The sequence below is a fragment of the Triticum urartu genome, chromosome 5, assembly GCF_003073215.2.
Source record: "Triticum urartu cultivar G1812 chromosome 5, Tu2.1, whole genome shotgun sequence".
Lineage (NCBI taxonomy): Eukaryota > Viridiplantae > Streptophyta > Magnoliopsida > Poales > Poaceae > Triticum > Triticum urartu.
This window is the reverse complement of record NC_053026.1, coordinates 314,538,161-314,555,427: the sequence shown is the minus strand read 5'-3', so window position 1 is coordinate 314,555,427 and position 17,267 is coordinate 314,538,161. Positions and strand designations below refer to the sequence as shown.

The 17,267-nt window shown below is 45.3% G+C and overlaps 2 protein-coding genes across 2 annotated transcripts; one reads left to right on the top strand and one right to left on the bottom strand.

The window, feature by feature from the left end:
• Positions 1-943: 943 nt before the first annotated feature.
• Positions 944-3,354, top strand: LOC125508768 (cell division control protein 45 homolog). Its single transcript, XM_048673561.1, has one exon. It carries the CDS (start codon positions 1,097-1,099, stop codon positions 2,909-2,911), a length of 1,815 nt encoding a protein of 604 aa, XP_048529518.1. The 5' UTR covers positions 944-1,096; the 3' UTR covers positions 2,912-3,354.
• Positions 3,355-10,975: 7,621 nt separating this feature from the next.
• On the bottom strand, positions 10,976-12,314 carry LOC125555941 (transcription factor MYB60-like). Its single transcript, XM_048718747.1, has 2 exons — positions 11,945-12,314; positions 10,976-11,826 (listed from the first exon to the last, which is right to left on the bottom strand). The coding sequence occupies exons 1-2, from the start codon at positions 12,205-12,207 to the stop codon at positions 11,118-11,120; spliced, it is 972 nt and encodes a 323-aa protein (XP_048574704.1). The 5' UTR covers positions 12,208-12,314; the 3' UTR covers positions 10,976-11,117.
• Positions 12,315-17,267: the final 4,953 nt, after the last annotated feature.

Below are 17,267 nucleotides of genomic sequence, written 5' to 3'. Positions count from 1 at the left end.
AGTTGCACATGAGCCTCCACATTTCCTGAAACATTAATAATGGCTCTGCAACAATTACTTTGTTGCAAAACCACCGAAGTGTTGTTTTCGCCAGAATTATTAATTTTGCTTTCAACGTTTTTTGCAACATAGATGATGTTGCGGGAGGACTTTTGCAAAGATGGTGGTGTTGCGGATTTTTTCTGTCTTCACCTTTTTTTGCAACATAAATGTTGTTGTGGGAGGATTTTTGCAACATGAATAATGTTGCAGAATTTTTTTCACCGAAAAGATGATGTCGTTTGCTGTGTGAATCAAGAAATTTATGCAACAAAGTCATTGTTGCGGGAGGACTTTTGCAACAAAGCCGTTGTTGCGAAAAGTATAAAAAAGCATCCTGATTGGAGCAACGACGGAGGGCGAGAGCGGAGTCTAGAGCGGCGCAACAAGGCTGATGGTGACTGGAGCAGAGCTCGGGCGTGCGTGCTCGAGCAGCAGCCATGGCTGCGAGCGGGCGTAAGGAGATGGAGAATACGTAAGGAAAGGATAAGAGGACAAGGACACATGTTGGACATAGGAGGCGGCGGACAATAGCATTTTCCTTTTTTTTTTGATCTTATAGGTTTTTTTTTTGGGGTATATGCGGTCTCACAATCATACGCTAGACCTGAGCCCATAAAAGTCGAACAGATAGATGCTGGACCTGAGCCCATGCGGCCTCGCAATTAGGTCAGAGCCAGCCCAGCTATCTACCAGCAGTAGTGACTATTACGCATCAGTGAACAACCCACCGGAATGTTTCTCCCCTATGACAAGCCCGCCCACCGGAATGTGGTCCCGCGTGTCATCCAATGAAACATCGGGGCGGCACAAGCGACCCTGCTCCAGTGACGAGCCGGAACGCGATTCCTATCCCCAAAAGCCGAAAATTTGGAGTTCGAAAACCGAAAGACGCGAGCCGTTCCCTCCCAAAACCAAAATTCCGAAATCCTCCCGCGCTCGCCGCTCCCACAAAGCGCCCCCAATCCAAACTCCATTCCCAGATCTCCAGCATTCCTCTCCCCCGCCCCTTCTCCACCGAAAATTCTCGATCTCGATCTCCCCCGTTGATGCGCCAATGGTGCGGGAGCTCCGCGCCGACTCCTTCTACGCCCGCCTCCGCGCCGCCGCCGCCGCGGCCGCGGCGGCCGCCTCCTCCCCGCTCCTGATCCTCCCTTCCGCCGCCGACGCCGACTCCCTCTGCGCGCTCAAGGCGCTCGCGCACGTCCTCTCCGCCGACTCCATCCGCTTCTCCATCTACCCCGTCGCCTCCGCCGCCGCCGCCGCCACCCTCCTCGCCTCCTTCTCCGCGTCACAGCCGCTCTGCCTGCTACTCATCAACTGGGGCGCGCACCGCGACCTCCGCGGCATCCTGCCCCCCGCCTCCACCGCGTTCGTCGTCGACTCCCACCGCCCCGTCCACCTCCACAACCTCGCCGCGGCCAACGACCGCGTCGTCGTGCTCTTCACCACCGACGACGAGCACACCGCCGATCTCTCCTATGATTTCGACGTTTCCTCCCTCGCCAACGCCTCCGACCTCACCGCCGACGGGGACGCCGACGAGCACCTCCGTGTTTCGGAGGAGGACGAGGACTCTGACGCCTCCGACTCCGATTCCGATGCCGAGGGAGGGAGGAGGAAGAGGCGGCGGCTCTCGGACGACGGGGAGGCGGACGGCGACCCAGAGAGGCTGTTCGGCAAGCTGCGGAGGGAGTACTACCGCCTCGGCACCTTCCACGGGAAGCCGTCGGGGTGCCTCATGTACGAGCTCGCCCACACGCTCCGCAGGAACACCAACGAGCTCCTCTGGCTCGCCTGCGTCTCCCTCACCGACCAGTTCGTCCACGAGCGCATCACCAACGAGCGCTACCAGGCCGCCGTCATGGAGCTCGAGCAGCACATCAACGGATCCGGCAACCTCGACCCGTCCGGCCTCGGGTCGGTGGTCACGCTGAAGGATGGAACCAAGATCCGGGCGCCGGAGGCCTCCCGCATCGCCTATGAGGACGAGCCAAGGCTGATGCTGCTGCGGGAGTGGAGTTTGTTCGACTCCATGCTCTGCTCCTCATATGTCGCCACCAAGCTCAAGACCTGGAGTGACAACGGGCTGAAGAAGCTGAAGCTGCTCCTGGCGAGGATGGGGTTCCCGCTCGCCGACTGCCAGAAGAGGTTCCAGTACATGAGCATGGAGGTCAAGCGCAAGATGCGCGATGAATTTGATCGGTTCCTGCCTGAGTATGGGCTCACTGAGTTCTACTACCGGAGCTTCCTGAGGGTTCACGGTTACAGATCCAAGGTATCTGCTGCGGATGTTGTGTATGGCGTCACAGCTTTGCTTGAATCCCTGAATGCTGAGTCCAAGGACTCAAAGGAGTGTTGTGCTGCTGAGCAATTTTGGGTTGCATACTCTGCGTTGTCGTTGAGCAATGTGGATCAGCTGCGAAAAGGAATGCAATCTGCAATTGAGATACAGATGGCGATACTGAGGCAGGGAAGCTCAGCCATCACCAAGAGTGGATTCATACGGAGTGCAAAGAAGTTCCGGTGGGTGAAGCTTGATGATCCAGTGGACACTGCTAAGCTGTGCCACCCGCAGGCACTTACCAAGTTCTGTTTCTTCCTGATGGATGCACTGAAGGAGAGGGGTGCAAGGATGAAGCCGCTAATCTGTGCCTGCCTAGCAAGGGAGCCTGAGAAGGTGTTGGTCATTGGTGTATGTGGGAAGCCAAGGCTCGGGGCAGTTCAGGGGAACGCGTTCGGTAATGCATTTAGGTCAGCGGCAGAGGAGATTGGTGCTGATTATTTCCATGACATGTTTGAGTCATCATGGATTGTTCTTGATGTTGTTGCTGTCAGTTCTTTCATGATTCGGTTAACAGAGAAGCTTTGATGCCATGCTCGCCCCATGCTGATGATTCTTTCATTCCCAAGATGGGAAACCTGAGGCCTGTTCTCTCTAAATAAAGGAGGTTGACTGGTTGAGGATGGTGGTGCATGCCATGTTGTCCACCTGATATTTTCACCAAATTACAAATAGCAGCCTGACAAACAATGTAATCTGCAACATCTGAGTTGCTTGGCGATCATGTTTTTAGTGATAGAGGAGAGTTTGTTCCACTCTCCAACTGCCCCATTAGCAAAGGATAATCCAGCAGATTCAGATGTCAACCTGATTCTGACATACAAGGGGCAAGGTACACTTGCTTACTGGTTTCTCTACCTGATAGAATGGATGTTTGTATCTGTACTTGCATAAGCATGCAGCTTTATTGTAGGATAATGTTGTATTTGTTTCTGTATCAATAAAGTTGTGTCAAGTTTTTAGTGTGCAAACAAACACGCGTTACTCTACTCTATGTTGCCATTCTTTACCTGACAGAATTGATGTTTGTAAACAATTTTTAGCTTAGCTACTTGAAATCATTCTTACAAAGTTTCATACCATTCTTACAATGAGAGCAAGCAATTTTGAACAGGACTTCTGTTACAGAGGGCCAATTTATCATGTCGTTCACAGGGCTATGGATGAACTGTCATTTTTCTGCCCAAATGTTCTGAACATGTAATTAGTCTGAACTCTGAAAGAACAAGTGTCATAGGGTACTTTATGAGACATCTAACTTGCAATTTGTGTGACTCAGAGGCCCTGTTGGCTGATTTGCGATATTGTTACAGTGATTTGATTCATTCATGTGCTCGCATACTGTTGATAGAAATCCTTAGCGTGTTGTCAGAAAATCATGGTTTTATCTTGAACCAGACAGACTCATAGATATTTGATGAGTGTGCCGAGATGTCAACACATGGTGTTTGTCAGTGATCTTTCATCTATCAAGTTAGTATAAGGACACTGTCCGTGCAAAGATCCAACCGATGCTATCTATGATCATTCTGTAGTTCTATGCTTGACATTTGTTTGTGGTAGATCATCAGGACTAGTCACTGCTATTCCTCTGTTCCTGTCCCACCTTTTCTTGTCCAGATCATAGTGGCCAGTTTAGGGACACCTCCCCGGTGCTCCTTTCATTCAAAGGAATTGCATAGGATTTTTGGAGGATTAGAATCCTTAGCACTTTTCCTATATTGGTTGTTTTATTCGTAGGATTGAATCCTATAGGATTTTTTTCCTAAGGAATCATTTGTACTACATTCCTTGGGCAGGTAGGTTCTGCTACTTTACACTTTGGCAGTTCTACATACAGTCCCCACCATAGTTGAGATAGAATTCCTTGAGGATACCGTTGACGCGTTGTAGAATGCAGTCATGGTGGGCCGTGGAAGATTGTATCACTCGTGGGCCAATTCACTGAGCAGGATTGCAAACCTGATAAACAGGCCCACGTTTCTCTATCCCCCATAGTTCAATGTAAGTTCGTCTTCTTTCCACACAGCTGCTCCGTCTTGGTTTGTTAGAAGCGAAATATTTCATCCAAACCATCACTGCACAGTTCTTCTCAAATCAATCACTGCACATTTCTTCCCAATCATCTGTACACAACGGTATCATAAATTTTACACAGCAGTATATTGTTACGTGAATTTTAGGCTTCTATTTACAGTTTTCTTTGCACAAAAATGCCCCCTCCCAAGAATTTTCTCTCCGCATTTTCCTGTTCTAGGTGTGAAACTGAGTCTTGATGAAGGTTGATGGATGTTGCAACCGCTTAGCTAAGTTTGATGAGTACACATGCCACATATGGAGAGTTGAAGTCTTGACTGACAAAGACATCAAACGATGTACTGTGCACTGTTACCCTGGGTTGCTATCAGTATATCAGATGGTGTCCATCTGATTGGAAACGGTGAGCAGTCTTAGACCACATCTTGAAGGGAGCTTTGTACCGTCTGTGCTACTTAGTTTCAATCAGAGAAGTCTGTTTCAACAAAATATATCCACATGTTGCAGGCTACCTATGGTTTTTTGTGTTGTTTGACATGCTGGGCTTCTTCAGGTTAAGCTGGTCGTTCTCAATCACTGAACTGCACAATTCATTGTGCAACTTGATACTTTTATCAGTTTTATGGAATTGCAATCAACTGGTGGACCCATCCCAATTCCTTGCAACTGGAATAGTTATTGGTGTGATGCTACCCTTTTAAATTTTGATTGACAGGTTACATAATGCTGCAAATAAGTCATGATCACACTGGCATTGCAATGTTAGCCCATACTGCAACTGTACCTCATTTCCTTTTTCTGGAGGGAAATGTAGTACCTCATCAAGTATTTACCTTGATTTCTCGATGTATAGAAATACAAATTGATGGTTAACTTGGAAGAGCAACTAGGTTGAGCATAAAACAACTTCCTCTTGGCTTTCAGAGTGCAATGGTTGTAACTTAAAATCATACGTCAGAAGTCGTAATGGAGTTGTCCATTGGCTGGTAGTCTACAACAGAAGCCAACTCTATCTTTCTTGATAAATGAATCAATCAACAATCAAACCAATCAGTTAGGACATTTATGGCACTAACTTTGCTTATGTTGGTGAAAAACAATTCTCGAGTTACTAATTTTTACATTACTCTCTTTGTGCTGATGTTTCCATTTCCCCTCTTTTCACCGTGAGATGCAAAAATGATCTTAACATCTGTTCAATCCCTAGGCACACTCTATCATTTGTTCATTTAAAACTAATTTCAATTCAAGCCGATGGCATTCTGAGATCGCTTGTCCAGTTCTTGAAAGGTTAATGTGCTGAAGGTTTCCAGACAAGCAAGTTGTGCTTTTTTGAGAGAAGGGCGTGGAGAATAACCAGTTTTGGTTTGCACTGGCTACAATTCTTGTAAATCAAAGGAATATTGACTTATCCTTAACCTCATAGAGAAGTCTGGGAAGTGGGAACTGATGTTACTACTGCTTCGTGACAGCTTTTGAGACTCATCATAACTGGAGATGATAGCCACACATCCCAGACTTCTTATTTCTCAAAACATACAATCAACTGATGGGTCTATTGATGAATTCATATTAATGTTTCCAACGGGCTGATAGTGCTACTTTTTTAGCTTGAATTTGCACTCTAGTTTGTGGCAAGTGGATCGATATCTTAGTCTAGTTCTTTGCTATGACGTAGGACCTTGACACGTTAGCTGGAACAGATAGCAGGCAATGTGGCATGTTTCATAGCCTCTTAAACGCCATATCAAGGCTATCGATAGTGTGCTGGTGGGGAAAATCTGCATTGAGTAGGTGGTTACAAAATTGTCTACAATAGACGTGTATGTGCCTACGACGTGACAAATAAAATAAGATTATGAGGATGATATTATTTTATTTTAATTTGTTGTTTAAACATATTCTTGCTGAGTTACCTAATTACATTTTTAAAATAGAAGCATCCTTTACTGGGAACAATATGTAGGTGAAAATTTTACAATGAACATGTAATGACTGAAGCAAATGCATTATTAGTAGGTTAACAGAAAGCCGCAATTTTTCTGCAAATTGTAATGCCTTTTTGAGCTAAATGCTGATCCTAACTAGTAACTACTAAGAAGCAAGTGTGCCATATGTTCTTCTGCATATTCATTAGTTTGGTTAGTAGTCTTGAAATGCATACATGCCTATCATAGCGGTTGCAGATTCCATTTGTATCTATCTTCCTTTTTAAAGGATCTTTATGGTTATCTTCAACTTGCATATATTTTTCACTTTTGTCGTTTCTTGTACACACGAGATCCTGCAACTCCAGACACAAGGGTTGCTTACTGTAATTTTGCAGATTTGCTAGTTCCATCGGGTAGGTGAATTATCTAAATGCACTGGCATGTGGAGCCCTTTGCACTTCATGGATGTACGTTGAGCTTGATTACATTTACTGAAACGTAGGGCATCTATAACACGTCTCATAAGTCATAACAGTAAGGTGGTATTAGTATGATTATTAAGGATTCAACTGGAAGCAGTTCGTCTGTGATGCTCTTGCTACAAAGTAAAAGAATTGGATGGCTGAGGTGGTCCTTTCAGTGCTGCTTTGGTTAGTAGTTGGGAGGTAAGCTACTAACTCTTTGTGATGATTATGTGGAAGACTAGTACTTTCATGTGAGCTAAGATATGAGGAAGTTAAAGCACTACCCAAGGGTGTCCTTGTTGAGACAACCTTTCGACCTAAAACACTGCAGGCTGTTCTCTTGTCATCTGTATCCCATGCTCTTTTCATTTGTATCAGCAACTGCATCTGTATTTTGTTTTAGAGTAGTCTTGTTTGGCATGATTCGTCTTAGTTGGTCCATGTGCTTGATCTTGCCCCCTTTTGGCACCCTGATCTGTATCTTTGGATGCATCCATTTAAAAGAAAAGTATTTGTGTTTTGCACAAGCACAAGTTTAGTTGGAGCCGGAGTTCTTTGAATAACAGGATATTTTTTCCAGTTCTCCAAGCCATTTCACGTTTAATCATAGGTTAATTAGTTTGGAACTGTTTTAAGCATTCAAATGATGATTCCACTAGGTCAAACTAATCTGGTCTCGCAGAATGAATGATTTGTAACGGTTGATATTTTTTTTTACAATTTTATTCTCTGCAGGTATTAGTCTAATTAAGTCATCAAGTGTCAGGTGTATGTGCAATGTTTCCTCCGTATAGATTTCCCTAAATTGAGGCAATACCAGGCCCACCATGTAGCAACTACACTAATTGGTGATTATTACACTGATGGGGATATTTGGATCTCACCTCATGGCCTTGTAGACATAGTAGTTTCTTGTGTAATTAGGGGCCAGATGGTTGTAATTTCTTGAATAACTATGCATGTATAGTATTGATTTTTCACCTTATAAAAACATAACTTGTCCTTGACAAAATAAACTGGAATTAGTGGGAAAAAACACAAAATGAGTCTAGCCACCTCATGCAAGCTTTCAGTACAGTGTAAATTAAATTAAAGATAGTTTTTTCCGAATTGGACTGGAAAGTTTTACTATTAAGTTGCCTGCAGTTCTGTTCAAGTCAAAGGTCCATGCACAACAATGTTTGGGTCTTTGTATCTTTCTTGTTATATCACCTATATCTAGTAAAGAGCCAATTGAATACTTGATGGTGACATTATCCTTCACAATTATACGAATCACTTTCAAGGGCCTTGTATCCTTCCTCCTGAGGCCATCTGTTAGGGTCCAGTTGGGGATAAACAGGGTTCAACTCCCAGTCCGGGCCTTTATGTTGATAGACCAAAGATGGCGACTGATGTCTGTCAATTGACGGTGTAGGTACAGACTGCAGAGTGAGTTTCTGGGGCATTAAAAGGTATGGCTCTGAACAAAGACTTCAGTGTTTTTTGGAATGACAGAATAAAAGCAGTATATTGGTGGATAGTGGTGACTGCTCACAGTGATCTGCACATGATCAAGTTCTTCAGAAATTCTTCCCTCTCCGTTTTGGAGCTGTTTTACTTCCAGTTTGAGAACTGAACACCATTTTTACTGCTGTTGCTAGGTATGTGTGCGGGACAAACATTGTGAAAAGCAGAGGGAGTGGTTGCTCGGGGACACTCTCGTGGTTACTGTGTTGCTGCAAGAAGTTTCTGCTGATGGTCAATGACTCGATGGAGGAGGTCGTCCATGTACTCCGCCCAGGTAACACAAACAGATCTTCCATTCTTTCCTAATTAATTGCCACCTGCTCTGTTGGTTGCCCTGGCACACTCCATTGGGCTTGCGTTACACGTGCGACATATCGTGCACTGCCCTGCCCTGCCCTGGGCCACCTTTGCCTGTAATGCGACGGCTACGTCGAGATTGAGATGTGTATACCCCGAGTCAGTCGTTGCTGAAAATCACTGCAGCGTGCTCTGTCTAAATTGACATGGCTGATGATGACAGTGATGATGCTTCTTTTCTTTGCAAAAACACGAGATTAACGCTCCCGCCATTGGCTGAGCCGCTCAAGAACTCCATGTTAGGAGCTGTGCTTGTCATGGAGCTTCACTACCATTGGCTCAACTGCTCGCGAACTCCATGTTAGGAGCTGTGCTTGTCATGGAGTTTGACTACCATTGGCTGAACCGCTCAAGAACTCCCATGTTAGGAGCTGTTCTTGTCATGGGGTTTGACTGGACATAAAATTTGGTTTCTCCCTTCTGTTGTAACCTTAGAGTAGGTGATTGTATGTAGGTTCTATTTTCTGGAGTTTCAGTATGGAGTAGTTCAAATCTGGACTAATTACCAAAACTCTAGAGAAATATCTCTAATCCAAACAGCCTTTAAAAAAACTGGATTATAAGAGCGTCTGTAACCATCTGTTCTCATCACAAATTCACAGTTACTGAACAGCATACTGCCCAATCATTAAAAATGTCCCTAAACAGGTGAAACCGGTATACCCACTGGTTTTCGCCTGTTTTTGCATCCCTGCTTGGGCCAGGAAAAGTCTTTGCTTGGTCCTGCTGATAGTTCGATACTGGTCCAGCCTGAGCTGATGGGAAAGATATAGCTGGATGCCTGGACCGGGCTAGCTGGGTCAGGTGAGGCCGTGAGGGTGCTGCAGTTGACTAGTTGAGATTACCCAGTCTAGCTAGGCTTTGAACAAGCAAAATTCATCACTCAGCCAGGCCATTTCACTCTCTGATCTTTTTTTCGATACATTTTGAGTTTAATAAAAGCGCCTGTTCTCGAAAAAAGTGCACCCTCTGGTCTAAGACTGCATCCAAATGCAGGTGTGATACTTGCATTTTTTTTTACATCGCATTGTACTCCCTCTAATTTTGTCAAAAGTTGTTGCTCCATAAATGAAATCAAACTTTTGAAAATCTGACAAAAAATATTCGGAATAAATATTTAATAATCATATGCAGAAACTTGTCTTCAGAAGTCATTTCACAACATGTAAGATAGAAACTAGTGGCCAAAGTAGTAGCGTTTAGCGAGTAACTACTGTGGAGGAGGGTGTGCACATGACACGGAAGGGACGCACAACGGAGATCCAGGGACACCCCACAGACCATGTCTTAATCATGTAATTGATCATCTCTTTCCTGGATATTCATGACCATGCTCTGCCGTACTGGCTGTTGCTTTACCTGATGTACTACAAGCTAACAGAGCATTTCAAGCGACGTTGATGACTAGCCAGGAGCAATCATTGTTAATTCTTGTGCAAAATATATCGGTATCTTTCCTGAAAGATACTTGCTCGGTTAATAGCTTTTAAATCCGTGTAGTTTTCTTTTGGAAGCAGATAGTTAAATAACTAACCATGCATTGAGAAATGCTTCATCTTTTCCCCAAATAATCCAGGCTGAAAAGGCTATGTGTTACCCCCACCGTCCCGTAATATACGACGTTTTTGCAAGTTAACGTAGCTTGTAAAAACATCTTATACTGTGGGACGGAGGAAGTATTATTTTTTTGTTATAATCTGGGAGTTGTTTTCTTCTTTTGCAGCGAGTGTGATCATTTTCTTTTGCAGTGAATGTGATCAGGGACCATCTGCCTTGCCGACAGGGACATATCCCCCCCCCCCCCACCCCCCCCCCTCTCTCTAGCTTTTTTTCTACTAACAAGTTTGGGTAGCATTCATGTCACACCGTACATGACCAGGAAAAAGTACAAGTCGTTGCAGAATCAATCAACTAGAATCAAGACAAAAACAGAAGGCTTCACTAACTTATGTTCATACTCCGTACAATTTAACACCGGGTAAGCTAAGCTGAAACACTTCAGCTAGCTTGTACTTATAACCCAGAAACAAAAATAATCCCCCCCACAAAAAACTACATTCAAGAACAGACATGACAACCCTTAGTCGCATCATGCTTGCAGATCAGATCATACATCACGTCGCGCCCGTTATTGAATTCCTGTTACTGTCTTGTTCCTTCTGGCCACCTGGCCTTCTTCTCATCATCCCATCCCAGTGTAAATATGCACCATTAGTAAACGTCTCTCTAATTAACTTCTTTCTCTCTCTCTCTCTCTAGTTAACTTGATGGTGTCATCATAGCGATCTCCAAGAAGCTAGCTAGAACATGTAATTAACAGAAATTACTTAGCTTATCTATTATACATATATGGATGTGTATGCATGTAATTGACTGTAGAAACGATTAACTATGTATCTGGAAAGTGACATTGGTTCGTTGGTTTGCCTTTTCCAGCTAGTACAGCAATGGCAGGGAGGAGCAGCCACCGTCGGAGAGCTCCATGAGGTCAGCGACCTGCTCCGCCGCCTCGTCGAGAAGCCACTTCTCGATCGAACACAGTGGCAGCTGATGATGGAGCTGCTGCTGCTGCTGTCTGGTGGCCTCGTCATCATAGCTGATGCCCCCCATTAACACCGGCTGCTGCTGCAGCTGCTGAACGCCGGGGACGAAAGCCAGCTCGGCGCCGGTGCCGGATATGCGGTCGAAGGACATGAAAGGGTCGGTGACCACGGCTATGTTGGGTTTGACGTCGGTGGCGGTGGGCGGGGAGCTCTTCATGAAACCGCCGAGGAGCCTGGATATGTTGTCCATGCTGGAGGCGTAGGACGACGAGGAGCAGTCGGCGGCGACGTCGGCGAATGGCGAGCGGCGCATGGTGATCGTCGTATGCTGGGTGACCTCCGGGTTGCTGTAGCAGCCGTGGTCGACCGTGGAGCTGGAGGCGGCGATCGCGTCATGGTGGTATCGGTGGTGGTGGTTGTCGAGATGGACGGCAGCGGGGAGGTTGGCGGCTGTCTCGGCGGAGCTGGAGGGCGGCGGCGGCGGCGCGAAGATGGCGCCCATGGCCTGCTGCTTCTTGAGCTTCTTCTTGAGGTGCGTGTTCCAGTAGTTCTTGATGTCGTTGTCCGTTCTCTGTGGCAGGTAAGACGCGATCGCGGCCCATCTGCATTCCCCCCAAACCCAAAGAAGAGTTGTTATTAGATCATGCATATCACCATGCATGCACGGGCGGCCGCCATGGCCAACCTCGACGGTCATCGCTGGACGGCCTAGTTGGTTACCTGTTGCCAAGGAGGGACTGGAGGTGGACGATGATGCCTTCCTCGTGCGTGGTGAAGTTGCCGCGGCGGATGCCGGGGCGGAGGTAGTTGGTCCAGCGGAGGCGGCAGCTCTTGCTGCAGCGCATGAGGCCGGTGTTGATGGGCACCGCCCGCCAGTTCCCCGGGCCGTTCTCCTGGATGTAGGACACCAGGATGATGTCCTCCTCCGGCGTCCACGGCCCCTTCTTCACGCCCACCTTGTCGCAGCACGGCGGCCTCCCCATGATCGACCGATCACCTTCTCCTTTTGGCAGCTCGATCGTGTTTCTCACTCGTGCCTGCAGCTGGCTTCTGGCAGCACACTGTCTGATGATCTCTCACTCTCTCTCTCCGTATATATAGGAGGGAGACGATGAAGGGGAGTGAGCTCCTTTTCACTTGCTATCCATCGTCTAACTCTATAGCTCTCTGACGCTGATGATTTACTTTCACTTTCTGTAGCTCCAGTCGATCTACATGCAATGCTTGCTTTCTCTTTCTGTCAACGACATCACATGAATCATAGAAACCGACCCCGCCCCACCACGCCTTAAAGGAAGGACGAACTAGAGGTGTACGTACTGCTGCACCCTAGCGCTACTGTGTGGGATTTAAATTGGATCCTTGGCTAGACTTGTGCATGCAAGCCACCACACCAGTGACTCGTCAAGCTTACCATCACTAGTCAAGGCATTTCACTCCGTGGTACTCTACTATGTGTAGGAAACAAAACGGTAAAGTGTACTACCTAAATTTCGTTACCTATCCTCAAGGAACCCGCTGCAACAACCATGAAGAAATTTAGGCCTATTAGCCTTTTAATAAAATTGTGTCTTAAAGATTTTTACTGAAGTTCTGACCAATAGATTCAAATTCTTAAATAGATTTGTATCTAACAACCAGTTTGCCTTCATATAAGGTAGATATATTCTTGAGTGTGGTCACAACACATGAAGTCATTCACTCCCTGGTTAAATCTGAGAAATGAGTAGTGCTTAAACGAAAAGCAAAGCTGTTCATAAGGTAGATTTTTGTTTCAACAAACCTCTTCAGCTTAGAGGATTCAACAAAAGATGGTTGGACTTGGTTTGAAAACCACTCATAGTGGTTTTGTATGTGTCAAACTGAGCAATGTAGAGAGTGAGTTCCTCCTTAATGGTAAGGGCTTCAGGCAGGGTGATTCTCTGCACCCCGGCTGTTCAACATAGTTGTCGATGTCCTCACTAGGATGCTTCCCAAAATTGTAGACAACATGTTCAAAGGCCTATGCCTATCTATCCACCTTGGAGGGGTGGTTGGTTTGCAATATGTTCATGATACTATCATGTTTGTAGATAGTGACCCTGGGTTAGCTACTAATCTCAAATGGATCCTTACCTGCTTTGAGCAACTTACAGGGATGGGAATAAACTATGATAAAAGTGAGATGACCCCTCTGAATATGGGTCAAAGTGAGATATATCCGGTAACAGCCGCCCGCGGGGTTCATCCTTTGGCGGCGCCGCCCATACACCTCTTGAACCGGTTGGACTCTCCGCTTCTCCTGTTGTAGATTGGGTGGCAACATGGGCTCCCTCTCATGCTGGGATGCGGTGGTCGCCGGCTGCTATGCCCAGATCCGACGCGTCACTACTTGCTGGGCCTCGCTGACGGCTAGGTCATCTCGCCCCGAGCACGGCCTCCTTGTGGATGCGATGGCAACATGGGCTCCCTCTCATGCTGGGATGCGGTGGCCGCCGAAAGGTCTTCGTGGAGGTTTCACCCTACAGATCCGGTGGTTGACTTTGGTGGTGAGCTGCAAACTATGGATGACGGCTGGTGCGCAGCGGCGACGGTTACACACATCATGTAGCTACTGGGATTGCGAAAAAGTAGTGGCGACAACACATGAGTGACTTGATGGTGGTGCTACTCGAGCACCCGGTCTTGAGCTCCAGGGTGAAAGCCTACATGACCTGAATTAGTTATGCCTAACAATGATGACGTTTTTACGTCGTTACCTTTTTAAAGGCATTGCTCGGATACACTTGAACTAGTTCTTCGGGGTGAAAATCTCGATTCTGACCTTGAGTGGTTGGATCCAGCAACGGTGGCGATCGAGCGTTGCTCCCTTCCTGAAGGCGTTGTTGTTGAAGAGCCTCATTTATGTGGTGTCATGAGATTGTTGGTGTGGATATGGTCATTGGTGTAGTTTGCTGATAGTGGATTTGATCGTTTTGGTTTTTCTCTCGCTTGCTTATAGTTTTGGTCTTATATGACTTTGCTATTTGTTGGCATGTTTTTATGTGTGTGCGTTAGTGTTGGCTATGTGCATCCTAATTATGCAGAGACAACGTGTCCTCATTGTATTTTTATCCTCTTGATGCTTCATTTTGAGCCAATAAAATTCACCCTTTATAAAAAAAATGTGCGTCCTATTCGGGCTTTTCCAATTAAGTATTTTGGGATACCTTTACATTATGATAAGCTTTCTAGGAGTGATTTACAAGCACTAATAGACAAGACCTTGAGCACAATAGTTGGATGGAGGGGAAAACTAATTCCTATGCTGCTAGGTTCACTCTAATCACAACATGTCTAGCCAGTATTCCTATTTACCTAGTCTCTTTATTTAAATTCCCCAAATGGGATGTGGATCTCATAAACACTCAAATGTCTAATTGCCCCCGGAATGATTTGAGGGGCATAGGAAGATCCATTTGACCAACTAGAAATTAGTTGCTACAGGGAAAGATCCATTTGTCTTGTAGAGTCTTGGTTTAAAAGATATATACATGGAGAGGGAAGATCTGAAAGAAGATTGTTGATACTAAATATAAGCTAAACTCTAATACTTTCTAAGATCCTCTAGGGCCCTCCAACTTTTGGAAAGGGGTCCTATGGGCAACTAGGGCTGTGAAATTTGGTTATAGGTGGATGGTAGGAGATGGAAATAAAATTACGTTTTGGAAAGCTACTTGATTTGGATCCTCCCACATGTCTATTCAGTACTGGCATAATTATGGCACTTGTAGATAATATGGTAAGCCCATTAGGAAAATTTGCGATGGGAGCAGATCAATGCTCTCTTTTAGGAGAATCTTTACTGCTGAGATGATGAAACATTTGGCTTGAGATTGAAGCCATAGCTTGGAACATCTCTTTGACTAGAGATAGTGACTCTGTAATATGGGAATATGAGAATTCTAATATGTATTAAACTAGTCTTATATATGTTGTTATCAATTTCAGGGGTGTTACTCATGTGTATATTCATGTTGTGTGGAAATAGGTCCCACCGATAATACACATATTTTTGTGGCTCGTCTCATATAACAAAATCATTACTAGAGATAACCTAAAAAATCAAAATATGAGAAAACCTGAAGATTGTGTATTCTGCTCTAAACTTGAAAGTATACAAAAACTTAATTTTGTTTATCTTGTTGCACTAAACATTTTTCATGAAGTTAGCATCTTATTAGGAAGGCAACCATGAGATAGTTTAGAACCTATCACCTCTCTTTGGGTTGCTCGTAAAAATACTTGGTGCTACTAATGCTATTTGTGGTGCTGTTCTCTTGGATCTTTGGAAGCACATAAATAATTTAGTTTCTAATGGCACTCCTTGCCCCTGCCCCCCTTGAACTATATTTGGTTTTGATTTTAAGAATAGCCACATTGCGTAATTGAACATCACAATGCATAATCGAACATCACATTGCGCAAGTGAACTAAATAGTGCATAGTCTACATCCATTGCATAATTAACTAAAGCCGGGGTATAATTATCTAGAACTAGAACTTAGTTAGCTAGAACTATAGCCTAATTAGCTAGAAGGAGCTATTTCACGTCGTCAGAGAAGATGGCGATGGCACCTTCCCCTTGCAAGAGCTCGATGCCTCCACATCGTGGGGACCTGTTTTATTTTTTCTGTTGGATAATTAATCTAATCTATCGAGTCAAGTCATTGAAGGCGGAGAAAGGAAACCATAGCCGTGAACCATCAAAATTCTCATGTCTCCACGCATACGCACCACTGTCATTGTTTTACTTTCGCTATGGTGCTCTCGAATTTCCCCATCTGATGACTGTGTGCGTGAAAGAGCATACCTATGGAATCACCTCTTGTGAACTTGCATGGGTGAGGGGCAATAAAGTTTTTGGGGATCTCATCGGCACGACTTCTTATATTTGGTCAACTACTTCCTCAACGATGACGGATGACTATGTCAACTACACCACCTTCATGATGCGAAGCATCCTACGAACATCACCATGGCAAGTGGCTCATCGTCAAGAGACACACGCATCATACACATATAGGTGAATCTTCTCCTTTACGGGTATACTTGGCTCTTTCAACGATGGTGTACTACTTTCCACGCTTCCCTTGTGCATGTACAGGTTTGAGAGCATCACACATGCCGAGGAGGAGTGCAAGCGCAAGAGTTTGACTACATCGTCCAAGAGGGGAGCATGGAAGTGGAGAAGGGAACGCGACACCAGAGCATCGAGGGCAAGGGCAGTCAAAGGAGAAGGAGCAACTCAGAGCATTCTCCGAGCCTTCGAGCCTCGCTACAACATTTTCGGCACAACTCAAAGCCTGCTCAGAGCCTTCGAGGTGCCTCCGAGCCAAACCGTGGAGCCCCCCGTCTTCCCTCAGACCCCCACGAAGTCACTCTGGAACCTCTGAGCGCTCGGACCCTCTGAGGCATGCCTACGAGCACAAGTTGGGCCCAACCCATGTATCTTTCGCTTCCAACTTACCCCCTGAAGGAAATATGCCCTAGAGGTAATAATAAAGTTGTTATTTATATTTCCTTATATCATGATAAATGTTTATTATTCATGCTACAATTGTATTAACCGGAAACTTAGTACATGTGCGAATACATAGACAAACATAGTGTCACTAGTTTGCCTCTACTTGACTAGCTCGTTGAATCAATGATGGTTATGTTTCCTAACCATAGACATGAGTTGTCATTTGATTAACGGGATCACATCATTAGAGAATGATGTGATTGACTTGACCCATACGTTAGCTTAGCATGATGATCGTTTAGTTTGTTGCTATTGCTTTCTTCATGATTTATACATGTTCCTATGACTATGAGATTATGCAACTCCCGATTACTGGAAGAACACTTTGTGTGCTACCAAACATCACAATGTAACTAGGTGATTATAAAGGTGCTCTACAGGTGTCTCCGATGGTGTTCGTTGAGTTGGCATAGATAGAGAATAGGATTTGTCACTCTGATTGTCGGAGAGGTATCTCTGGGCCCTCTCGTTAATGCACATCATTATAAGCCTTGCAAG

What these genes read in the sequence shown, in the direction of transcription:
- LOC125508768 (XM_048673561.1), top strand. Translation starts at nt 1,097, where the DNA reads ATGGTGCGGGAGCTCCGCGCCGACTCCTTCTACGCCCGCCTCCGCGCC.
- LOC125555941 (XM_048718747.1), bottom strand. Translation starts at nt 12,207, where the DNA reads ATGGGGAGGCCGCCGTGCTGCGACAAGGTGGGCGTGAAGAAGGGGCCG. An exon ending in CAGTCCCTCCTTGGCAACAG is followed by an intron (nt 11,827 to 11,944) that starts GTAACCAACTAG and finishes GGGGGAATGCAG; the next exon opens with ATGGGCCGCGATCGCGTCTT.